The sequence below is a fragment of the Filicampus tigris genome, chromosome 14 (genome assembly GCF_054856515.1).
Source record: "Filicampus tigris isolate MCC_2025a chromosome 14, RoL_Ftig_1.0, whole genome shotgun sequence".
In the NCBI taxonomy this organism is placed as follows: domain Eukaryota; kingdom Metazoa; phylum Chordata; class Actinopteri; order Syngnathiformes; family Syngnathidae; genus Filicampus; species Filicampus tigris.
Genome location: NC_141230.1, coordinates 23,377,095 through 23,402,352, shown reverse-complemented (window position 1 = coordinate 23,402,352; position 25,258 = coordinate 23,377,095). Strand labels below are relative to the sequence as shown.

Below are 25,258 nucleotides of genomic sequence, written 5' to 3'. Positions count from 1 at the left end.
CTTCTTCGGGACACATCCAGCGCTTTGACGCCTCACTTCCTTGACGGCAACTGCAGTGCGCTTCGGAATACATCGACGACTTTTTGCGATCGGGCTTCCAAAAGTTTGTTTACAAAATAAGTTGAAATGTTCCTTTCCTGACTTTATGTTTACATTTGGTCACGATGAGAAGTATACCACTTCCACTGAAATCTTTGATCGATTTCGTTGTATTGAATGCAAATACAAATTGCTTTATTTTATGCAATTTCAACAATAAATATTGTGCTGTGTAGTCAATTGCATTGAAATATTTTTTACAATTCTTTCTTTGTACTCACCAAAATGTTTCAAAACATTTAAAAGTATTTATTTACATTTAAAAGAAAGATTTGAATATGTCTAGTACTGTATTTTATTTATTTCTCCCATATGCATAAAATATTGTACCTTTGCATTTAATTGTATTCTCATAGTACAAAATACTTTGTACTTACAAAAAACAATATTTCCATTGATTCCAATGTCTTTATAAAAATAGCAATATTTCTAACTATTTACGGTTTATATATAATGTATTTAACTGTATTTCAATAGTACGAATAAATTGCCCCCAAAAGTCAATATTTCTGTTTCTAAATGCGTGTTTGCTTGAGCAATTTGAAGGTGCGTGTTCTTGTTAAGCGGGCATTCTGTTTATTGATCATTGATCTGAACATCAGGCCAATCATCTGCTTTTTTTTGGGGGGGGGGTAGTCACTCGACTTTACACTAACAAACGCAATGAATGCAAATCACCTTCAAGTGTTTGATCACATTCATTTGGATCTCATGCTATTTCGTGAGCACCACATTCACATCCGAACCGTTTCATGACCGCGTTGCAAGTAACCCGAGCCGCCGAGCGCTTTCTCTTTTATTATTATTCAGCATTTTTTTCCCCCTCATTGCAAAGAACTTTGCCTTGAGTCATGTTGAGGAATTTCCAACTGGGTCCACAGTGGGGTGTGTGCGTACGTGCGCGCGCGTGTGTGTGTGTGTGTGTGTGTGCGTCTGGTGGGTGGCCAGGAAACAGGAGCTAAAGGTACACACACACACACACACAGATGCACACACATGCACACACACTGAGCCGCGTGAGAGAAGGCAGCCGCGGCCGCAGCAGCCGCAGCAGCAGCAGCAGCAGCAGCAGCAGCAGCAGCGGCCGCAGCAGCAGCAGCAGCAGCCGTTGCGTTGCATGGCCTCGGGAAACGCTAATGAATATGGAATGACGCGCTCGCGTTTTGTGCGGCAAACGCAACCAGATGCGGCAGATGTTGCGACATGAAAGCTCTCAGGTAGTGGCGAGCGCGCCCCGCAAACACGCCGTGGCGAAACCCGACCCCCGTGTGCCGGGTAATCGCTAATATAGGCGATGTGTGTCATAATAATTCAGGATGGCCACGAATGGAAAAGAGCTCAGCAGTCATGGGAAAATGAAGGGGAACCAGTCGGGGCCCAGACACAACAACGAGGCACACTCCAACAACTTTAGTTCCACCTTGAGAACATCTCACTACATGACGCAATGCAACTCCCCACCTTCACTTCCAACTTCAACACACTTGTCCACCTTTAGTTCCCCCTTAAACACACATTGCTATATTACTTGCACCTTTAAACTCATTCAATGCCAAGGACATTGTTTTTTCGTCTTTTAAGAATTCAGACATTCAATCCCAGGTACGTATATATACTAATATATTAATATTAGTTACGGCCGAACAAAAAGATCGGCGTATGTATGTATGTGTATGTATATATATATATATATATATATATATATATAAACAGTATATGACTGTCATGTCATATATAGCCTATATACTCATCATGCCTATCACTTTAAATGGGCTTCCGTTTGTGTTTCGGTCGACAAACTTTGCCCAACTCCCTATCTATCTTTAGATAGGTGCTAGTGAAAGTTTAGTCAGACTCGCCTTGGGACCCGTTTAAAATTAGAGGCCTATAGAGAGGTACTATTTTTTCCCCCCGGAAAAAAGGGTGAATGACGGACAACGGAAGGGTACCCCCGCTGACGACGGATGACGATAAAGGACGCTCAATTTTGAATAAAATGTCCAGCTCTGCTTAAATGTCCACCTTCACGGCCGCCTTAAACACAGCTGTTCACTTTTATTTTCACTGCAAACACATCTTTCCACTGTAATTTCCACTGTAAACACATCTTTTAGTCATGACCGAAACAACAAGATCTCGGATACAAGCGGCCGAAATGGGTTTCCTTCGCAGGGTGTCCGGGCTCTCCCTTAGAGATAGGGTGAGAAGTTCGGCCATCCGGGAGGGACTCAGAGTCGAGCCGCTGCTCCTCCGCGTTGAGAGGAGCCAGTTGAGGTGGCTCGGGCATCTGTTTAGGATGCCTCCTGGACGCCTCCCTGGTGAGGTGTTCCGGGCATGTCCCACCGGCAGGAGACCCCGAGGACGACCCAGAACACGCTGGAGAGACTATGTCTCCCGGCTTGCCTGGGAACGCCTTGGGATCCTTCCGGAAGAGCTGGAGGATGTTGCTGGGGAGAGGGAAGTCTGGGCTTCCCTGCTGAAGCTGCTGCCTCCGCGACCCTACTTCGGATAAGCGGGAGATAATGGATGGATGGATGGATGGAACACATCTTTTACTGCATTTTCAACTCAATGTCCCCTGTAAGCATAACCCTCCACCTTTATTTCCAGCTTAAACACATCTCGCCACCCTGAGTTTCATGTTAAACACACATCTCCACCTTTACTCCCACCTAAAACAAGTCGCCCCAATTCTATTTGCACCGTAAACACACCTAACTACCTTGATGTCCACCTTACACATGCATGGCCACATTTACTTCCGCCTTAAAAATCACTCAGCACCTTTCATCTACACCTTCAAATTATTTCCACACCCTTGTGCATTCCTTTTTGCCAGAAACATGCCTCTTCACAAATGTTTTGCTCAATTTTCTCATCACCTTTTTTCACTTCAGCATCCTTCTTGCTGACCTCTTGACATTAATTTCCACCTTAAACACAACTCTGCACTTGTACTTTTAGAGCATGCTGCTCATGCTTTAAATACATGTGGTTGAATATATAAATGTGCGCGATTTTTAAAGTCATTTAACACAATAACGTAATGAAACCCTGAGCCAATGGCGCGTATTCTCCCTCTGAAATGGAGCACTGTGCAATTCCCCTTCGTCAAAGTCTTTTTGCCCTCGCGAGGCTGCCGTACTAGCTAAGGCGTGACGTCACCGTCCCCTCCTTTGCCCATTGTCAACATGGCGCTGCCGGTGCGGGCTCTGTTAGCGCGACATCTCCTGCTTAGCTTCTCCAGGAGGTTTCAGCGAGTCCACCGAAGGTTTCTCTGCGATGGCACCACGTCGGAAAACAAGGTAAAAATGGACATTTAGCTTGTCTAAGTTGTGTGTCGGCAAGGGTCTTTTCTTGCCCTTTTTACTGCCTCTACGCCGACTCGGAAACTCACTCTGCTGTTTGCCCTCACTCAGTCACTCACTCAGTCACTCACTCAGTCAGTCAGTCACTCACTCACTCACTCACTCACTCACTCACTCACTCACTCACTCACTCACTCACTCGTAGTAGAAATGGTCAGCAATCGCAAAAGGTTCATATTTTGTATCCGTCAACAGTCAACGTTTCAGAATGGCACGGCTCATCAAAATGTGACATTCAACTGTAGTTGTGTCCATTTAAAGAAATATTCCACATTTCCATTCGTCGGCAATTTCATGTTTAATCCCGTTGACTACAGACTATTACAAATTTTACTAATTTACTGCTAGGACTACTAAATGTAATGTTTAACTTGACCGTACTAGTAGTTGAGCGTCCTGATTCCAATTTCTTATTCTACAATTTCATAACAGAAGTTATTTCTCAGTTTGGATCCATTTTAATTTAGTTTTTAATGTGTACAATAATTCTAGTTTTCAAATATCTCTGTTATGCAAGCACAACAATAACACTGTTTACTTACTGTCTTTAAACTTATTAAATGTATTTATTTAAGGCCAAGATCGTATTACATCATGTAGTAATGTTAAAGTGTTGTGGAAAGGCACTCTGGTAAATCAAAGGTGACCTGTCGACAATCCAATGAATAACGTACACATCGGCACCTTCCTCTCCACCATATAAATGCACCTTCACTTTCATGTCCACATAAAAAAATAAATAAATAAAATAAAACCTTGCACCTCAGGATGCACCGATACAGATGCCGGTAGGGGTGGGCGTTATGGGCAAAAAAATATATCTCTGTATTTTTTTTTAAAAACTCGATAATGATCACTTGACGATATTCTACAAAAAATATTTTAAATCTGCACTTGCTTCACAGACCAATTGTGGATAAACAGCATTTGTGAACATTTCTTTTAAATGACTAAATATAGCTCCTGCATAACATAATGATATTCTACGACAATATTGAACAAAAAAGAACAAACAATTCTGTTATAGACTTCCATTGATTTCGACAATATTGAACAAAAAAGAACAAACAATTCTGTTATAGACTTCCATTGATTTGGGGGAATATTTATGTCATTTAAATGTCTTTGCTGTTATTCCATAATCATATGACATTTTGAGCTGCAGTAAGTACTGGTGTACCACTGCCAACTACGAGTGCAATCAGAATGTGAAAAAGGTGTTAACTACAGCAATCAGGATGAGAAGCAATTTATTTGATATGTGACGTGTGACGAAGTGTCACCCAGCGAGGGAAAAAAAAAAGATGTCATCATGACAACACCCATTCTCATACATTGGCCAACTTATTCAGAATAAAGTTGAATAACAAAACTGCAATTTACAGAAAAGTGGACTCACTGTGACTTCATGGTTGGGTGTACGCTGGCATCACACTAATAAACCGTCGTAGTTTGTGCAACATGCCTCGGGAATACAGGCTAGTTATGAATGATGCGGACTACAAGCGTATAAGACGAATGTTAACCGATCATCCGGGATGTCACGTTTGACTCGCTCGCCTAATTACTGAGTGTGTGAGTGCCTGCGTGCGTGCGTTTATATTTGTCGGTTCAACTCGCCGACTGTTTTCTGAGTGTGTGTGTTCAAGCTTTTGTCGAGCGCGCTTGCGCGGTCGCCAAATGTTCCTCGTAATCCTCGTGATGCAACAGAATTGCTCTTTGCTTGTCGCAAGGAAATTTTGATCAAGTTGTGACGATAAAAAACATGAGAAACTGTTGGCAAACGTTTGGCCACTGTTTGCGACCGTAAATGAGCCCTGACGCGAATGTGCATTTTACTCCCTTCGCCAACACTCGCAAACGTTGGCCCCTCAGTTAGCCATATTCGACTTGTGGTGTCTTCGGGCACATTGTGGTTTGTCCACGAGAGCCCTCAGGAAGAAGGTGGCTGTTGAAGTCGAGCAGTGCTCATATTTGCATGTTGCTCACACGTGTGAGCGTCAAACACGTGACAAAGAGGTAACACTTCATCTTGCAATCAGATTAGAAAAGAAAAGAATTTGATGTTTTTTTGTAAAGGGAAAGCAAAGGGCGGCCAGGTTTGACGCACATCACACCTTGGCCCCCTTTCGTGCGAGGCGCGTTGCACATTTGGGGAGGATTACAAAAATGAAAAGCAACACTTCATCTGCCGTCTTATTGCCGCGAGCGCAACAAAATCCACACGGCGGGCGCTGCTCATTGCTCGGCCTCGACTGCAAACGTAGGAAATGACGGCAAGTTCCTTTGCCGGGGGGGAAGTTTCTATGAAGTGGATACACGCAGGCAGCGTTAGGTGTCAAATCGCAACGTTTACAACTGTCACATAAATGGAAAAGTCTCTTGACCACTGATGGACAGGAAAAGAAAGTCTTTGCCCAGGTGGATGCAGTAAAGCTGCACAGGTGAGCTCAAAGCGGAAATGAAGGAATGAAGTGAAGGTGGAGAGATGTTTGGAGGCTGCAACTAAAGGCGGAGAAGTGTTGACAACGTCTTCAAGCTCCTATTTAAAGGGCAAGTCAACCCAAAGTTTTTTTTTTTTCAAGAATATGTTCTATGCGGGCCCACTCGCTGAAACAAGGCATTCTGATCAATATTGCATTTGTGGAATAAGAGTTAATCCAGCCACTTTTAGCCATCTCTGGGGGCGGCCATTTTGTCACTTTTGTCGACTGAAAACCACGTCAGGGTTGCTCAGGCCCCCGGAGATGGCTAAAAAGGACTGGATTTTGCTGCTTCACTCATATGTCATAGTAATCATATTGGCTTGTTTCAAGTAGTGGGCCTGAATAGAACATATTCTTGAAAAAAATGTTTGGGTGGACGGTGTGGCGTTTTTAAGGTGCAACTAAAGGTGGACCGGGGTTGTGTCTTTTTGAAGGAGGCCGCAAAAGTCTTTTTCAGGTCGCCAGGTGAGACGTGTTCAAGGTGGAAATGAAGAAGCAGCTCTAAGCTTAAGGCACAAGTCAAGGTGGACAAGTGTGTCGAAGGCTAAAATCAAGCTGGGCTCGTTTGTTTTTTTGAGGTGGAAATAGTGTAGCGAGGTATTTTCAAGCTGGCGCTAAGTTTGTTTACGGTGGAAATCAAAGTTTGACTTGTGTGTTGAAGGCAGGCGTGAGCGTAGAGATGTGCGTTTATGGCGGAAATAATGGCACAGAGAGTTGTTGTTCAGAGAGTTTGGGAATTGCAATTGGGAATGCTGCTATGGGCGTGTTCGTCATTTGCCGCGGTTCAGCCCACCTGTCGCACCAAGAGCGGAGCGGGCTGCGAGAGCGAACGAACGCAAGTGCTGAGTGAAAGCTCCAATGTGTCCCAAGTGCCACTCCACGGGCAGCTTTTTGGGTGTTTTTATTTATTTATTTTTTTTGCCGCTGTTGTGAACTGTTGTTCCAGTGTAAAGATTCGCCGGGCTCTCTTTTGCGCTAATTGAGACGTCGTGCAGCGAGCCGCGAGCGTCGTGGCCGGCGGCGGCAGGAAACAGGAAGTGACTTGGAACCGGCCCCTGGCTTCTCCCCGCGGCCCCGAAATTCACTTACTCGGGTGTCGGCTAAAAGCATTAAAGGCCCTCGGCCGCCTCGCCCCCGCCCCGCGCCACATGGGAGATTCCGGCCAGAGTTGGGTGGAGCTTGGGGTAGGAGAGCGAGGGGGGTGGGGGTTCTCTTTTGAGGGCTGTTCATTAACCGGCTGATTTGTTTTCAAATGTCAGACTGGAGCGCTAATTCCCCCAGGTGGTGGTTAGGCCAACAGATTTCCACAATACAAATCACACCCGAGACAGCTTGACGTTGCAAATAACTTGCGCCAAGTCAATGCTTCCATCCCGCGTCAACCTCCCGAGCTGGAGGAAATGAAACATTCCCTTTTTGTTTTTTCTCTTTTTTGGTACATTTGTATTCAAGTTTGGGCTCACCCAAGAAAAGAGGGGGAAAAAAAGCCACATAAGTCAGATTTATGGTGATGATCTTTTTCAGGGAAGCGACCTGCCGTGATGTTTGCCTTGCTCGCACCACCAAGCCTCGCTCCTCTTTGCGCGCCGCGTGTGGTGTTGTGACTCGAAATTGTCTGCGTTCCCCCCCGCCGCCCCCTCCATCGCTGTCTTGTTACTACCTCCCTGAAGGCAACCAAACCGCATGGTGAAAAAGTTGCCACGTGATGAGAGCGTAAGAATGCGTCCCGCTGCCCGGCTTGGCTTGCGCGCACTTCCGAGCGGATGTGAGAGGTCGTTGCCGTCGTCATTCTCAGCTGCGCGCCGCGTCCCGCCACGTTTACTCGCAAACTCCGCCAAGCGGGGACGGAGGACGTCACAGTTTGCGAGACCTCCCTGATGACTTCAGAAGTGACTCTTGTCAAAATAATTCAAGAATGGCTTCACTCCGTGGCCGGCAAAAACTTAATTCGGTGGTTATGCATGCACATAAGAGTTTATTTTAATCCTATTCTAGTATTATAATTCTCTTAAGTATGATTATTAATAGCCATATTTTAATACAACATAACATATATAGATATTTTGGTCCTAATACTTTTACAACAGATCAGTTCTTTACTGTGTACTGCAAATTCGGCTGTTTGCAGATTTTTAAGGCGTTAACTATCAGCCCTTATTTGCATGACTTTTTTTCCCAGGAAATAAAATGTATTTATTTATTTATTTAACGGCAATTCTAATGAGGGTCAATTATTTTCAGATATTTACTATTTGCGGTCACCCCGGTCCGTACCCCCACAAATAGACCGAACCCAACCACAACTAGCAGAAATCCACAAAGAAGTGGTGCTACTGATAACTCCCATGGAAAAAGAATGTATATAATTGCCATGAAAAAAAAAATCAGCAGGGGATTGGGTCCAAAAAATGAGAATAAGGGGAAGAATATATGAAATCTCAATTCCCGAAACACAAATATGCGGCGGTCGACTCGAAGCCTCAGCGCAACATTTTTTTAGCACCTCGTGTGACTCCTCCCTAAGCCTTTTCATTTTGATTTGTCCAAAACCCAATCGGGCAGCAAACTAAATCCATGATGTTGCCATTCCCTTTTTGCCACTTTGTCGTAGTTGTACACGGCTTTGCAGCGTTATCTTAAATTGGTCGTGCGACAAATCACGTCCCTGTTACGTTTTGTGTTTTGATTCATTTCTTTTCCGCTGAAAATGCTCCAGTGCTAAAGTTCTTCCTCGTTACTCTCTTGCTGCCTGCTACTTGGCAAACATTCTAGGTGGAAAGAGCAAAGGCTAGTTTTCCCTTGTTGCTGTTCCCTTGGGATTTGCTAACTCCCTGTTGAAAGAAGTCCACAAACGTTGCTAAATCACGACATTTATGGGCCCGAGTGTCCCGCTAACTTCTCCTGCTAATTGCGTCCGTCACTCGCGCATAACCACAGCGGCCGCTCGCAAGATCCGAGAGTTGATACGGCTGCCCTCGTCAATTTTTGTCACTTTGCGTAAACTGGAAACAGTCGTTAAAGGTTGAGTTCCTAATGAGGCAGATTACAGTTTCCTGCCCCCCCCCATTCCCTCCTTCCCCGGGCCTCCCTCCAGGCTGTCTTGAAGTCTGGACCCTTCAGAAGCCGCGGCCCGTTGAGGTTATTTTTGGAGCGGTGCGCGTCTGCTGTTTTTGAAGGGCCTCCAGTCCCCATTAATCAGGCCGGGGACCCCACGGCGCGAGTGCGGGCCGGCAGCCCGGGCCTGCCACACTGCGGCATTTCTGTTCCTGCCCTGCCGCCGCGCTCTCTGCACAGTGTGAAGCTCGGAGGAACCTCATCAATCTCACCTGTCCCGCTTTCCCACCGCAGATTTAATCAAATGCTCCACCCCCGGCTCCCCGCCTCCCTCCGGCACCCTCTGCGGAGGAAAAACAGAAAAACACACGCTGAAATGTGGAATCAAAAATAATTTAAAAAAAAAACCTTTTTTCATGTGGTAGGTGTTAGTTTTTGAGGACACTTGCACATTTTCTTTCTAACCTCCTAGCATTAAGGCACTTTAGCCAAATGCATGACACTCATATTCCCGGATTTAGGATACGATTTTGCGTTTAGGACTGGGGTAAAGGTTTATGGTGGGAGTTGCCTGGTTAGGGAAAAAGGGATCAATCCTTCCATTTGGGTTAGGATTTGTGTTATGATTGAAGGTTGGGACAAGGGTTGCTCAGATTTTCTCATTCAAACCATCATTAGGATTTTCACCGAGTTCGGGTGAATGCTAATTGGATGAGTAAAAATCTTTCAATCTGGGTTTTGCTTCTCACTGAGATTAAGGTTTGGGGACAGGGTTTAGGATTCGAGTTAAGGCTATCAGGTTTGCGGAGTTCCTTCCACTCCGCTATCATTCCATTGACGATACTTTGATCCTTCTATCTGGTTCAGAGCTGTGGTTGGGGACTAAGGTTGGGGGATTATTGCGTTAGGGAAAGCCCTTCCATCTGGTTTAGTGTATAGCGCTTGGTTTTTCCTTTCATATTCACACCTGTTTGCGTTAGGGCTTTAGTTTCAGGCTTACGGAGTAACAATCCTTCCTTCTCAGAGTACAGCGAGGCTTAAAATTTGGCGTAAGGGTTTAGGACGAGCGTCAGAATACCCCATCTGATTCTTCTCCCATCCTTTCACCTGGGTATGGTTTATGGCTACGGGTATTGGGTTAGGGAAAATCCTTCCATCTGGTTTAGGGTATAGGGCTGGGTTTTTAGGGTTAGCATTTTGGGGAATGGGGAAATCCTTCCATCTTCACTCCTGTTTTTGGGTTCGGGTTAGGTTGTGAGCGATGGCAGTGGAGCCATTGAAATCACCACCAAATAAAGTACGTTGTCCACCTGTAGTCAGAATTGCGATGCTTGTGTTTGTTCCCTTGACCTCATTAGCTACATTTTTCTATCCCAGTTGCTGCCCTGCAGTTTGAGGTTCTGGTCTTCTTATGGTTGGCTTCCCTCCAACCACACGGCCGACGCCAAGATTCCACGGATGAAAACTTTACTTCTGCAGGTGCAAATCCACCCAAACCTTTTTTCAACAACCATCAAAATGCGGCTTTGGAATGTACACTCTTTTGGAAGAACATTCCGGTTTTCTTTTGGCTTGACATTTTCTTGCTACGAACTAGATCTCAAGCTGTGTTGTGTTCTCACCTCGGACAAAACCACACGCAATGCCGAGGAGTTGGGTTAACAGGTCCCGGGACATAGATGGCCAAGTCGGATAGGGAAGGAAGGCACGTCAAGGTGAATTAAGATCGCCGTGCCGGTGTTAACGGGGGGGGGTGGGGGGATGGGGGGTTCCGTGACGGAAGGGGAACACTGGACCCTCTGTGTCGGGATGCTCAGCAGGAGAGTCGAGCGAGGGGGGAGTTGGAGGGGGGGGGGGGGGGGGAAACCCTTCAGTCCTTCCATCTGCACTCCTGTCGGGATGTGGCGTTGGCAAAGATCTGACGCCGGAGTCCCCCTACAAAGACTTGATGGTCGTTCGCAGCGGGGGGCCGAGCGGCGGCCGTCCCTCAGACTTGTTGAAATTGGCGCGCTCCGTCGGTGTGAAATGTCTTGGCTGCCATCGAACGTATGAGCCCTGAAAGGACGCCCAGAGCACATCACGGAACAGATATGCTCTGTTGGGCTGTGATTAATAACGTTGACGCCTCTGCTGGAAAATACTCGATGACAATAGCCAATCCTCAGTTTCAATGTGTTGGATTATCGTAACTTCAATATTGGACATTTGGCAAGATCGTGGACAGAAAATGGCGCCCGCTCATGTCATGGCGCGCTCGGAATTGAAAATGAAATGACAAATGCGTTGCTCGCTCAGAACTAAACTAAACTCAAAAAATACATATGTAGCCCGTTTGGGAATAAACGCTTATCAGAAGCAAAGTATTGGATGCTGTCTGCAAGATTGTGCAAGAAAATGATGTCCATCGATACAGTTCCACCCATTGACACGACTGGCTGGACAAGTCTATCACAACATGACGTACAAAAAAAATTCTCGTCGACACCGCCAAAATTGAACAGGGAATCATCGGCCATTTTGGTTTGAAGGGGCCGTTTTGGATCAATTCGAGGACTTGTTCTGTTTTACAAAGATGGGGGGGGGAAAACGCAGTTCCCAGACTAGTTTCATCAGCTGACACGAAATCGGGTGGACGTGAATTGAACACAAAGTCAGCCATTTGGATTTGAAGCGAATTTTAGGCCTCATATATTTGGTTCAAAAGTTAGAAAAAAGAAAGAAAAAAAAAAAACGAAATTGTGGGGGCATGTCTGTTGTAATGCGTGATAAGGTCTCAAGGACCCATGCCTGATATTGAACAACAAGTTTGCCGTTTTGCTTTTGTCTGTGTGTGACACTGTCATTTTTCAGTGAATTCCAGAGCTGCAACTCTGACAAATTCGCCCAGTCAGCCCCAAATAACCGGAGTCATCCTCCACAGATTGGTGGTGCAAAGTTGCCAAGCATTTTTACTTAAATGCTCTAATATGGGCACAGCATGGCGTCAACGTTCGATGACCATCCGGAGGCGTCTCCGCAGCCAACTGCGGCTGGGGAAGTGTTCTCCCTCTTTGGCAAATTAAATGTCAAAAATTGAGGGGGGAGGGGAGGCAAAGGTCAGCACGTGGAATCCTGTCGACGACGCATAACAGGCCCCCTCGCTCCTCATATTTTAACACCGACAGCAGCAGCCGTTGCGCTACATCGTCGCTAAGGTGACGAAAGCTTTCCTCTTTTGCGGCCGCCATATGCTGAAGACATTACAAGCTTTGTGTGTGCGGACTAAAAGTCTGAAGGGGCGTGGGGGGGCGACGGCTTTCGCAAGGTTACGCACACGTTAGCGCCGTGTTTTCACACTTTTTCCCGGAATAGGTGTACATTTGTCTGGCGGTGTTCGTGTGCGGTAACGTCCGCGGCGGGCCGAGGTTAAGCGCAAACATGGCGTGGGGAAAACGCGTCCATCTTAAACTTGGACAGACGAGCCTTCAAAAATCCCCCCCCCCCCCCTCCCCCAAAAAATGCGATGCCTCCCGGTCAGCCCGACGGAAAAACCGCCGTCACGTCAAGTGAGGACAAAGAAGGAATCGTTGGCTAACGCTGGAGCGAGCGGCGGTGGCTTTTTTTGCTCTCCAGCTCCAGCAGAGAGCTCTTTTCCAACATTTCTCCCTCCTCTTGTCCGCCCGGGAACGAGCGACCGCACGCTGCGGTGCCGGCGAGAAAATGTTGGATTAATCAGCCACAACAAAATGACATCCTCACGCAAGAATGCCGAATAGATGCAATACATGAGAAACGAGAGTACAAGTGGCGGCGGCGGCGGAGAAGCATTTGAAGTCCGGGCGAGGGCTCGCACAAAGCCTGCAGGAAGCTGGCCTGGCAACATGTTGTCAGAGCGCAAGTTGAATTCCACGTTGACACTTTGGGAGCTTCCACAACATCGGCAACCGCAATAACAAATTGAAGCTGCAAGAAGCCATGAACCGGACGGACCCTCAAACGACAAATCCTGCCAATGATGATCATACGCCATGTGCTCGTATTTCACGGTGTGGACCCCAAAAAAGTGTGGCAATTTCGCAATCACGAATCTGGCGAGGAGACCCGCTGCGCTCCCTCATTGGACTTTGACAACGTACCATCCCTGGAATTTGACCCAAAATGGCTGCTTCAAACCAAAACGGTCGCCTTCCTCTTTCATTGCAGACTTTGTTGTGCGTCCACTTATGCTCGAAATGTCACCGAATTCCGTGTGCCGAGGCCTGTCACGATAATTACTATATCGACTTATCCTTCCATCGGAAAAAATGGACAATTGTTTTTTGCAACTCGATAAATGGTCATTTGCTGGCGTGTTTACTTACATCCGTCACCACCATTCATTGGCGCTGCTCCTTCACTCTGCCGTCTCTCACCGTGTTCGCCGCTCTGGGAGTCGGTGCTCGGAGTGAAATGGCTTTTGAAAAACGGTTCAGTACCACCGTTCCAGTTGTGTTTGCATGTGTCGTTCACAGGCAATCTCATTTTTTAGTGAGGCACACTAGTGATAATAAAGGCCGAATAGCGCTAATGCTAACCATTGTTTCGCTAACGGCTATGGTCTACGGTGCTCTTTTTGCACAATGTCAGTACTTGTGGCTTCCGAAAGCATTGGCTATGCCCGACAGGGATTTAAAAGACCGGCGACCGGCACAGGATATCCGATTCAAGCGGCACAATTGACGGCAAGGCCTGCTAGCGTGCCGAGTCTGGCTCAAATGTATTTCATAACTTCATCTTGAAATTAGGAGAGTATTGATCGCTTGGAAAGCAACCTTTGTTGAGCCAAGGTACCCATTGTACATGCGGGAAACCTCACCGGTAAGCAGCGTGCAAAAAAATACAATAGAATAAAAACAAACAATACTAGCGTTCGTTGCGGCAGATTCTGGGAAAACGTATTGTCCGGAAAAAATGATTGTGGCAGGCCCGGATGAAACTGAAACTCAAATTTGAACAGGAAGTCGGCCGATTGGATTTGAAGCAGCCATTTTCTTATCTGAGATGGACAGCTGATAATTAATTGGTAAAAGTTTTAGCCTGAGCCGGCACGTGCTTGTCTCATCGCCGTACGTCGCCGAGTCCATTTTTACACGTCAACTCAAGTTACCAAGTGCACTACGCGTTTTATTCAGCGATAATTTTATTGACGTATGAAATATCGGGCGACAAATCATGTCCCGGGGCTCGACGGCTGCGTTGAGACACTCGCTGCCGTGATTTAAAAGCGTGTCACCTTTTACGACTGTTGCGCTAGTGTTGCGGCATCCGTCATAAAAATGAATTGCCGTACACCATTGGCTGTCGGGCCTGTCGTCGGGCGGGGGGCTGATTTACCTCTTCCCCCCCCCCCCCCCCCACCCCACCCCGCGCGCTCCCCACAAAGCGAGCGCACTCCAGACTTCCTCGGAGGCGTCTGGCCAGGTGACGGCTGCTTCGTGGCCGCTGTTGACTCTGTTTGACACTTGATTGGCTCAAATGACGCCATTAGCATGTCTGCGTGGCTAATGGCTTCCCTCGAGGGGGGATGGGGGGGGGGGGGTTGGGCTAACATGTCAGCCGGAGGTGAGAACACACATGAGCCAGACTCGGTCGGGGTCCCGTCCGCGCCCCAAATCGACCCCGACACCCCCGGAGAGGCTCGCTGCAATTACGTGGCGGGCGGCTAACGACATAAGCGCCGAGTTCCTTCCGGCCTCGCCGGTGTTCCAGCGGGCCGGCGGCTTTTGGCAGACCCGGCCGGGATCTGCGCTTGTTCGGCGGCTGCGGGGCTGGGCCTCGCCGACGTTGGGCCGCCGGCTGACCTCGGGACCGGTCCGCACAGATTATTGACTCAACTTTCCTGGACGCGCCACAAGAAGGATATCCAGTGAAAAGGAGGCCACGGGGCATTTTCCTCGCTCGTCGATAAGCTGCAAGGGTCCGGACAAACGGCTTGAAATTCACATGTAAAACCTGGCCTCCTGTTTGAAATCCTACCCGAGGCTTGAAACCGTAAACCTGACTTAAAGTTTTGACATATGACTCTTAAAGAGGGGAAGTCAAGCCAAACATATTTTTTTCAAGAATATGTTCCATGCAAGCCCACTAGTTGAAACTGGGCATTCTGAACAATATTGCGTTTGTGGAATAAGTGTTAATCCACTCCTTTTAACCATCTCTGGAGGCGGCCATTTTGTCTTCTGTCGACTGAAAATGACATCACAACTGCTCACAACGACCAATCACGGCTGACCTGTTCTCTGAATCTGAGCTGTGATTGGTCGTTGTGAGCAGTTGTGATGTCATTTTTAGAGATGGCTAAAAGGAGTGGATTATCACTTATTCCACAAACGCAAAATCAATCAGAATGCCGTGTTTCAACTAATGGGCCTGCTGGGAACGTGTTCTCGAAAAAAAATATGTTTGCGTTGACTTCCGCTTTAAGACTCTACTTCAAAACACTTGGATAAACCCAATCCAATCTTGTAACCCATAAATTCAAACCGCGACCCTGGTTTGAAACCCTTATTCGAAACTCTAACCCTAGTTTAAAACCCCAACCAAGGCTTGAAACCCCAATTTCAACTCGAAACCTTTCTTGAAAGTGCATTTTTTGTTTAAAACTACTGATGTTCGCTACCACTTTTGTTTTCCAGACTGATACCGGTACGAGTATTTACTCTCGGAGTACTCACCGATGCAAAGTACCGATACTTGTAGTACTTTTGATTTATAAAATCTCATTTAACACAATGATAAAGTGTGAAAAGAGAGTTTTTTTGCGACGCAAATGATGATCGCTTGTCATCAAACTACTGCACCATAGCGCCAACCACTGCCAAAGGGGACTTACTCCCTAAGTATCGGTGGTTGGTACCGACAGACTCCCCGAATACCCGATCCCTAAAATAAGGCCAGTATAAGCCCCATACTATTTAAAACCTAAACCAAAGATTGAAAACCTAACCTTGTGTCTCGCTAAATTCCTTGAGACCCTCATTTGAAACTCTTGATGCTGGTTTGAAACCCTAAACCATGTTGGAACCCTGAGCCCGGGCCGAGCTTGAGCCCTTTATTTGAAGCCCTGGCCCTGCTTTGGAATCCTAATTGAAAACCCTAACCCTTGGATAAACCTTAATCCAATTTGAACATGTTTCGACCCTAGTCTCCACACTTTGACGCTGACTCTTCCTCCCCACCCATTTTTAACGAGCCAGGCTTGCGCAAGTGTGCCGGAAATTGTGTAAAAGCCCTACCGTAGTTCTGACATACGTGGCGATTTCGCCCAACACGGCGGCCGCCCTGCCCTGAGGTGGATCAACTATTCCGTTCAATTCCTATTCCACAAAGGCAAGCTTCATCAGAGGGCTGTGCTTGCAAAAAACAAAAAGTCATTTGGTTCCTCTTGACGCTATGGCTCGGGTTTTAAATTTGGGTTTTAAGACGGGCGGGGGGCTTGGGTTTCATCTTGGTTTTCTCTCCGAAGCTCCAGCGGCGACTGCAAACATGCTTACAAGTGGAAAAGGTGAAAATGTGCAAAAGTGGCAACGAGCGCGCGAGAGCAAAGTGTCAAACTGACAGCACGCACGAACGCACGAACACTCGAACGCACGCCAGCGCTCCCAAACGCGCTCCGTGCAAAGAATGCAGCACCTTGCGGGCCAAAAGAACCTTTTTTTTTTGGTTTTTGTTTTTTTCTGGAGAGGGGGAGAGGGAGCCGCAAAGCAGCGGAATGGTCGCATGTGCCCTGCGACATCCGCAACGTGACAAAGTGGCGGCCTGCGTTGCCTCGTCGGCCTGGCGGCGCGGCTGCGGTGTCGACGTCCCTCCACAGAGGGCGCCGTTCTGAATCCGCGCTGGCCCCACATAGCGAGCACAAGACCAAGGCTTCAAACTGGCTTTTTAATGAAGGTTTCAAGCCTGCCGATAGGTTCGTGTCAAGGTTTCCGACTTGGGGTCAGGTTTCAAACAAGGTTTGGGGCGTCTCATGCCTGAATTAGGCTGTCAAACTAGGATTAGGGTTTCAATTAGTATTTCAAGGGTTCCATTTTCAAACTAGGCTCGCAGTCTTAATTAGGGTTTCAATCGAGCGGTAAGGATTCAAATATCTTTGGACCAAATGACGTTTGACTTTCAAATTAGGGAAACAAGGCTTCGCATTTTAAACCCAAAGCCTGGTTTGAAACACAATTTTGAAACCCTAATCCATGTTTTCAATCCAAGCCCTACCTTGAATGTAAATTTTAAACCCCAAAACCCTGATTTCAAAGCCTTGCCCTCTTTTCTAAAGCTTTGTCGTCTTCATCTAAAAGCCCAACCCAAGATTGAAGCGCTGACCCACGCTTGAAAGCCAACCCCTGGCTTCAAACCCAGATTGGAAAGCCTACCCCTATTTTCTCTGTGGACTCCATTTCCCCTGGGAACCTTGATGATAGCATCCGTTAGCCATGTAGCGTCAGCTTTTGATAGCTAGCTGGCTAATGCTAAAAGTGAGCTTCTTTTCTTGGCAGGCGGCGGCGGCGGCACGTCGAGTGTTCTCCGGGATCCAGCCCACGGGGGTCCCCCACTTGGGCAACTACCTGGGCGCCCTGGAGAACTGGGCCACCCTGCAGGACAGCTACCCGTCGGCGCTGTACAGCGTGGTGGACCTGCACGCCGTCACGCGGCCGCAGGACCCCAGCGCTCTCAGGACCAACACCCTGGACATGGTGGCCAGCCTGCTGGCGTGCGGCGTCGACCCGCGCAAGGCCGTCCTCTTCCAGCAGTCGCAGGTGCGCCCCGAAGGCAACGGTCGACATGCACGGCGACAAGGGCAGACTGGCCAATCGCATCGCAGCGCAGCGCAGCGTAGCATCAGGATCCCGCCCGCACATTTGAGAGCCTAACCCTGGATTGAAACCCAAACCCTTGCTTGATGTGCTATCCCAGGCGTGATACACGCATTTGCAAGCCTAACCCTCGTTTGAAAGCCTGACTCCTGTTTGACAAAATAACCCAGGCTTGAAACCATTATTTGAAAACTACAAAAAAAAAAAGGTTACTAAATTCCTGTCTCATTTGCATCCTCAATCCTAGGTTGAAATCCTGACACTATCTTGAAACCCTAATTCCAAACCCTAACCCTGGTTTAGAACTGTAAACCAGCAGCGAAACCAAGCTTGAAACCAAGCTTGGAACCGTAACCGGAGGCCATCGGCCTCGTTTGAAAGCCTTACCCAGGTTCCAAACAGCAACCCTAACCCTTGCTTGTAAACCTCACTTGTCAATGGCTTCTTTTCTTTCCTGGAGTGGATTTTAGCGTCGTCGTGTTTACCTACCGACACCCTCGCGCCTCAAAGCGCTCGCTTGATTCTTATCTCACACGCGCGCGCGCTGGCAGGCAGGCAGGCAGGCAGGCAGGCAGGCAGGCCGGCCGTTTGACAGGGCAGGATGGAAAGACACACAAACAGAAACCGCTGAGAAGTGGCCGCTTCAGCCACATGAAAGAATCTCAGTGGAAAGGGGAGAGAAAAAAAAAAAAAAAAAGAAAGAAAGAAAACCAAGAAGCCATTTTGCACGTTTTCATCACTGGAGCAAATTGCAAATGTCAGCGTTAGGCGACGACAAATCCCAACGGCTGCTTAGGTGCAATTTGTCACCAAAACTGTTTTTGTAGGCTAACGTTTGCTCAACAGGACGCCGCCGCATTCCCGGCACCCTGAGTCTCCCCCCGGATTAAAAAAAAAATTCTGGCGGCTGTTACATTTGCTGATATGCATCTGGAAGTGACAACTATAAACACACAAGCTAACATTAGCGTAGTTTACAGCCAAGCCTTGTGCCCGTGCTCCACTTTTCGGCAGTACTACGTTGTCTTGATGCCCTTAGTCTCCTCTTGGATAACATTGTCCCATCCTTCAACCAGTTGGGGACGCCCGATTAAAAATGACAATAAAAAGCTGACTGGAGAGTCGTTTTTTTAGCGTTTCTCCTTCAACGCCGTGTGGATTTCCAGTTGACATCTTGAAGGTGCGCTCGCTTGTCCGTTCGATTGCGTAGCTAACCAATTACCTGGTCTATCACATTTCCTTCTTTCCGTGCCGTGAAAGGGGACGGACGGCCCCCGCTGTCCATCGCTGATCCGAGTCCCGGTTATCTGACGTCGTCGACAAAGAGAGAGGACGTCAACGGAGCCAGCCAACCATCAATTTTCATTTGCCCCTCTGGGAGGATATTTCCCCCAAATCTGTCATTTAGAAGCCACTGCGTACTCCTTGAAATGTTCAAACAGGTCTGTTATCGTATTAGTTGGCGATTGTCTGCAGTACCTTCCGCTGCCTCCCTCAGGCGCCACGGAGTCACCTTCACATTTGCCAACTTTGGGGTTCCCTGTTGTGTTTTGGGGCATTTCTCGTTTTGCTCGACATCATTCATACGAAAGCTGATGTGGAAGTTCAACTTGAAGGTGCTGCATTTAAAGACGTCCGGCCATTTCTGACCTTGGCAGGTGCCCGAGCACGCCGAACTTTCCTGGATCCTCGGATGCCTGACCAGCATGCCGCGTCTGCGCCACTTGCCCCAATGGAAGGTAGCTATGCAAAGCGCGCGCACACACACACACACACACACACACACACATTCGCATACCAAGGTTACCGTAGTTCATAAAAACTCAAACTTAACGAAATAAAACCAAAATACTTTCGAAAAAAAACCTAACTGAAACAAACTCTTGTTACAGCAAAAGTGTCGTCATTGTCAGTTAACATTTGACATCAAATTTGAAGTGTTGCATTTGGAACAGAAGAAGGAAGGTCAAACCGGCCTTGGAGAATTGTAGTTGACTTTATTACGCAACACTTGGTGACTTTTTTTTAATCATGAACCTGACAAACACTCCATATATTTAACTCCAACTAATACTAGAACTAATAAAAACTCAACTAAACACGCAACTATTATAGCCCTGACACACGCGCACAGTCTCTTGAGCTTTGCACTTGCCTCATGGCATGGCCATGAGACCAACTGATTGATCGTGCAGCGTACCGGTGGCCGGAGGAGCAATTTTTTCCCTGCTTCAGGTTTCCTCCTTGCCAAAGCAGACACGTTGGGAGCTGTGTGGCAAAGTTGCGGTTTTGCGCTCGCACTAGCACGGCCGTGAGACCGATCCCTCGTTCGGTGGAAGGGGTGGAGCTCATTTGTCGCATTTTCAATTTCCACATGCGAGCCACTATGTAGACGCACATGCCCGAACGTGTGGCAAGGTAACATCTGTTCAGCTTTGTACTTGCTGCGCGGCCCTACGACCGCGCCGATGTTTATTGAATGCCCATTTTCTTTCACTTTGGCTTCATGTACATCTTGACGCGACAAAGCGAGCCATCTGTGGGACAAGGTTACTACAACCTGTCCGGCTTTGCCCTTACGGCCGTGCCGTGGGCTATTTCGCTCTTAGTATTTTGGTTTGGTTGTGTGAAAGCAGAGGCGAGGCGGAGGTTGAATTGTTGCAGTGGACAAAACTGTTTTGTCATAGTTGCACGTTGTTATTTTCTCCCGCCGCGTATCGGATTTCCATCTCGCTTCCCTGTCGTTGTTGTCGTCTGTTTTATTGCTTTCTCCACCTGTCAGATTTGTCCTCTTAATAGCCGTCATTTCCCGGCCACATGCGGCGTCAATCGGGCCCCGAGGAGGCGCCGCAGCCAAAAAAGGGGGGAGAAAAACCCACGCACCTTCTGTTTGCCTGAAAAAGACTGGTCGGAAAATGTTCCGGTCTTGAGTCACTAAACGTCTTCTTTTTTTGGCCGGGCGTGTGTCCAGATGAAGAGCAAGCAGAAGAATGAAGGCAGCGTGGGCCTGTACACGTATCCTGTCCTCCAGGCTGCCGATATTCTCCTCTACAAGTGAGAATTTGGACATCTCCTACTTTTGTCCGTCCTCTGGCACGTTGAGCCCTGCGCTTTCACTCCAGGCCCGTAGGCGGCGATATGCACAATTACAAACAGCCCCTCGCAGGGTGTGCCAAATTGGAATCGGTTTGCTTTGCATTTTATTTATTTAATACATTAATTATGAGCATGGCCAAGGATAATTTTGGCATTTATTTGTCGTATGTTGCTCGGTTGAGGACCCAAAAGCAGGGAAACAAGGCAGGAGTGCTGACAACCACTAGTTGAATTGAAAGAAAACAAGGGATAACAAGGCACCGGATCAAAAGAAACCAAACAAACACTCGGACGGACTTGGACAAATGACAAAGAACCGACAAGGACTGAAAGAAAGCAGGGAAATAAATAGAGACAAAATGACGAGACAACAAGGAGCACCTGGACAAGACACAAAGGCTTGGAGGGAACGTCTCGAGGACTGCGAGGGGTGACGAGCGCGGGTGGACTTAATCGGGAACACAAGGAAAGCCATGAAATTCAAGTAAAAAAAAAACAACTCCATGGCATTTATTATTTATATTTGTTTTCACAAAGTATATCCACGGATAATTTTGGGGTACATCATCACCGTCGGACAGAATCCTCACAATTCCTAAACGGCTACTTTTCAGGAAAGTCTGATTGATTTATTTATTTATTTATTTTTATAATACACCTATAGTATGCATTTGGTGGTTGAAAGAAATAGCTGAAATTGAAATTGATCATATTTGGAGCCATATTGAGTTTTGAGTTTCTGCCTGACAGTGATAGTTCGCGCTCCCCCCGCCCCCCAAGGATCAGGATTTGGCCCAAAAGGTCTTTGTTGGTTCAGACGATTGTTTGGACAAATTGTCACTTATTCAAAAATGATCCTCCTTTTTGGAAGTTTGATACTGAAAACTGAAAACCTTTTACATAAAAATAATTAAAAAGACATATGTGCATGGACATCCACCATATTTTCCAATTCATTATAACAAAAATATGAACTTTGTACTGCTGTAAAAAAAAAAAGAGAAAGAAAAGTACAAGATCCCTCGAGCCCGTCAATGTGATGATTCTTGTTTTTGTCGGACTGAACGAGGTTTGCGCGAGCACATGTTGTCCAGATGATGGTGTACGCTTGTCAACGTGCTCTCAGGTCCACGCACGTCCCCGTCGGCGAGGACCAGGTCCAGCACCTGGAGCTGGCCCAGGACCTGGCCCGCATCTTCAACAAGCGCTACGGCCAGCCCGTCTTCCCTCAACCCCGCGCCTTGCTCAGTAAGAACACCTCGGGCCCGGCCTCAATTCAGACCTTCTGATGAGAATTACACGCATGGCACTATTTTTAAATGCGTGCGTGCGCACAAGCCTTGCAATTAAACACACACATGGTCAACACACACACACACACACGCACGCACGCACACACTCCAAGTGCGGTTGTTTATTCCCAAGCATCGTAAAAGTACAAAATGGCGTCAGCAATTTTGATGAAAGAAGCCTCTCTCCCACCAATAGGGTGATAATTGACTGCTGAGGGGGGCGGGACTTCTGATTGATTGGCGGTCGGCAGCGGGGACGGTCTGATCTGCCGTCGCCAGCCGCCAGCCTCTCTTTTTTTCAGTTTTCGGGAGGCCGATTAAACAATCGCAATAGATGAGGTTTCATGTTGCTCAGTTACCAAAAGGTTTCTTTCTTTTTTTTTTGTTTTTGTTTTTTGCCGCGCACCTCCCCATTCAATAGAGTCAGCGCACCCTCAAATTTGCGTCCGACCATTGACTTTGCAAGTTTCCAATCACTTTGGACTGTTAATTAAACGTGAGTGCCGTTTTGCCAGCCTCCTTGACCCCCTGCAACACAACTATTACACCCCCTAGCACCGACTTTGCAGGTTTTCAGTCAGTTTTGGCTTGTCATACTTGTACCTTGCTAGCCTTCTTGCCTAGCCTTTCCTCAAGCTAGTTCTCAGGTGCACGCAGCCCCTTCAACACCTCATTGGAGCTGGCAGACTCCCAAACAAATGAGCCATTTTGGGTCCGTTTTGGCTGCTAATGTAAAATGATGATATCATCTTGGCAAAGTCTTTCGCACAGATTTTAAGCTTTGCACCCCCTTGGATGTCAGCGCACCACCACCTAGTCGTTTCTTCATTTTGACCCGAGGTAAATGGTGGCGATTACGGCGATTCCACTTTTCCCTTTCCATTTGCGGGATCTTGCGCACGGCCGGTTCCAAACCTTCACCCGTTCCCCATCCGGTTCCCTCCGCAGGCTCCACCCGGAAGGTGAAGTCTCTCCGCGACCCCTCGTCCAAAATGTCCAAATCGGACCCCCAGACCATGGCGACCATTTACATCACCGACACCCCGGACGACATTGCCCTGAAAATCCGGCGCGCCGTCACCGACTTCACCTCGGAGGTGACGTACCACCCGGAGACCAGGCCCGGCGTGTCCAACCTGGTTAGCATCCACGCCGCCGCCGCCGCCATCGCTGTGGACGAGGCCGTGTGGCAGGCCCGAGGTTTGGACACGGCGGCGTACAAGGACCTGGTGGCCGAGGTGCTGGTCCAGAGGCTGGCGCCCATTCGTGAGCGTTTGCTGCGGCTCAGGGCCGATCGCCCCCACCTGGAGGCCGTGCTGCGGCGGGGCCGAGACGGAGCCAGGGAGCTGGCCGCCCCCACGCTGCAGCAAGTCCGAAGATTGCTCGGATTCTGCTGACGGGCGCGCCCCGTTCGGCCTCACGCGGGCTGCGCCGCCGCCCTGCCTCCCAATCTTTGATTCCTCCCTTTACTTGGACACGATCATGATTAGAGAACACCAAAAAATACTTTTAGATAATAGATTTTTTTTGCTTCAAGACGTGAGGAGACTGGCCAAATGTGGTTGGGTCCAGGCGGACTTGGAACAGATGCCATCTGATTGCTCTGCTTTTTTTCCAATGACATTGTAGATCATTTCAGTTTGTGTGTTTTATTTTGCGTTTTTGGGGGGTGGGGGGGGATCGTGATTACAAGAAATGTTGCACGTTTTAAACACTTAAAATCAAAAAAGTTTTTCACTCACTGATGGGGTTGTGTTGATAGGCGACCACGCATGGAACAGACGCCAGCCGATTGGCTTATTTTTTGATGACGTCACACGTCCTGCCTACCTCCAAAAAGTTTCATATTTCGATTTTAGTTGCACTGGATCCCCGTTCGTTACAAGGAATGTTTCAATATTCAACTCGATCGTTTTCTCTTTTGTTTGTACGCACATTAAATGACCACAATCACTTTACATGGTCGGATTTTGAAACGGGCACCTCCCTGGTCCGGTTTTATTTTTATTTTTTATTTTTGGGTGGGGGGGGGGCTCACATCATAGTTTCCTTCCTCCCTGCAATACGTCTTTTCCTGTTAATTTGGAATGGCTCATGATTCCAAGAAATAGTCATTCATATTTAAATATTAACCATCATTATTCCGTATTTTTGCCCTTTACAACACTGATACTTTTCGTCACATTTTGCTAACGGATGGACATGAAATATACGCCACCTGACTGGGACAATTTTTTATGACATTTATAGTTTACGACTCACTTCCTACCTCCATTTTAAATGATAATAAATACATCTCCGTATCTTTGTCCTCCACCTCCACATTTTATGACATATAGCCTAACATTTTATGTGTGTGTGTGTTCACTTTTTGCAGGTAAGAGCAATGACAATCGTGAAAGCACTTAAATAATGATCTGTTGCTTTATCAGGACCAAAACTCACCATTTTCACCAGTTTGACTTAAAATTTAATGACATTATTTTATTGATCAAAGCGATCAGTGTGTTTACAGCCAACAATATTCACACATACAACAATACTGCATTTTCAATGTGAAAGACTTTGTTTAAAATAAAATGACATTATAATCACCTGTCCATTGTTGTTCCAATTGGGACAATATAGTAAACTTACATTAATACACAATGCGCACAATGTGTGAAAATACAAAATAGCCCCAGCATTAACGACACAATATTTTCTTTGATTTTTTTCCTTTCCCCATTTTGTCGTTGTAATTCTCTTTATACACACACACACACGCGCGCGCGCGCACACACTTGCGTTAAAAAAAAAAAACTCAACCTCAAATAAAAGAACACCCTAAAAGTGCAATTCAGTTCATTTTAGTCTGTACGAAACCAAAAAGTCGTCAAATCACCACAAACCCAAACAATGATCAAAACTCGCCGCATTTAAACTGCAAAAAAAACAACTTTATTTAAAACAACTATTTTAAGACGTTTCCTGTTCATTTGAAATGATCACAATTGTTACTTAAATGCACAAAATCACGTCGCTGACTCGCTTTTATT

The 25,258-nt window shown here is 47.1% G+C and overlaps 2 protein-coding genes across 4 annotated transcripts in view; both read left to right on the top strand.

The window, feature by feature from the left end:
* The window catches only part of med4 (mediator complex subunit 4), a 116,317-nt gene that overhangs the window by 86,701 nt on the left and 4,358 nt on the right, over window positions 1–25,258 (top strand). The gene's annotated exons all lie outside the window — the stretch shown is intronic.
* wars2 (tryptophanyl tRNA synthetase 2, mitochondrial) lies at window positions 3,228–24,523 on the top strand. 3 transcript variants are annotated; one of them, XM_086052395.1, is made up of 7 exons: window positions 3,228–3,404; window positions 17,515–17,775; window positions 19,491–19,571; window positions 20,804–20,886; window positions 22,055–22,176; window positions 22,980–23,060; window positions 23,169–24,523. In XM_086052395.1, exons 1-7 carry the CDS (start codon window positions 3,291–3,293, stop codon window positions 23,615–23,617), a joined length of 1,191 nt encoding a protein of 396 aa, XP_085908521.1. In that variant the 5' UTR covers window positions 3,228–3,290; the 3' UTR covers window positions 23,618–24,523. The 3 variants fall into 3 exon arrangements, with proteins under 3 accessions (XP_085908521.1, XP_085908523.1, XP_085908522.1); XM_086052397.1 differs by lacking the exon at window positions 20,804–20,886 and having other exon boundaries at window positions 23,023–23,060; XM_086052396.1 differs by lacking the exon at window positions 22,980–23,060.

What these genes read in the sequence shown, in the direction of transcription:
- wars2 (XM_086052395.1), top strand. Translation starts at nt 3,291, where the DNA reads ATGGCGCTGCCGGTGCGGGCTCTGTTAGCGCGACATCTCCTGCTTAGC. An exon ending in GCCGATATTCTCCTCTACAA is followed by an intron (nt 20,887 to 22,054) that starts GTGAGAATTTGG and finishes ACGTGCTCTCAG; the next exon opens with GTCCACGCACGTCCCCGTCG. An exon ending in TTTCTTCATTTTGACCCGAG is followed by an intron (nt 23,061 to 23,168) that starts GTAAATGGTGGC and finishes TTCCCTCCGCAG; the next exon opens with GCTCCACCCGGAAGGTGAAG.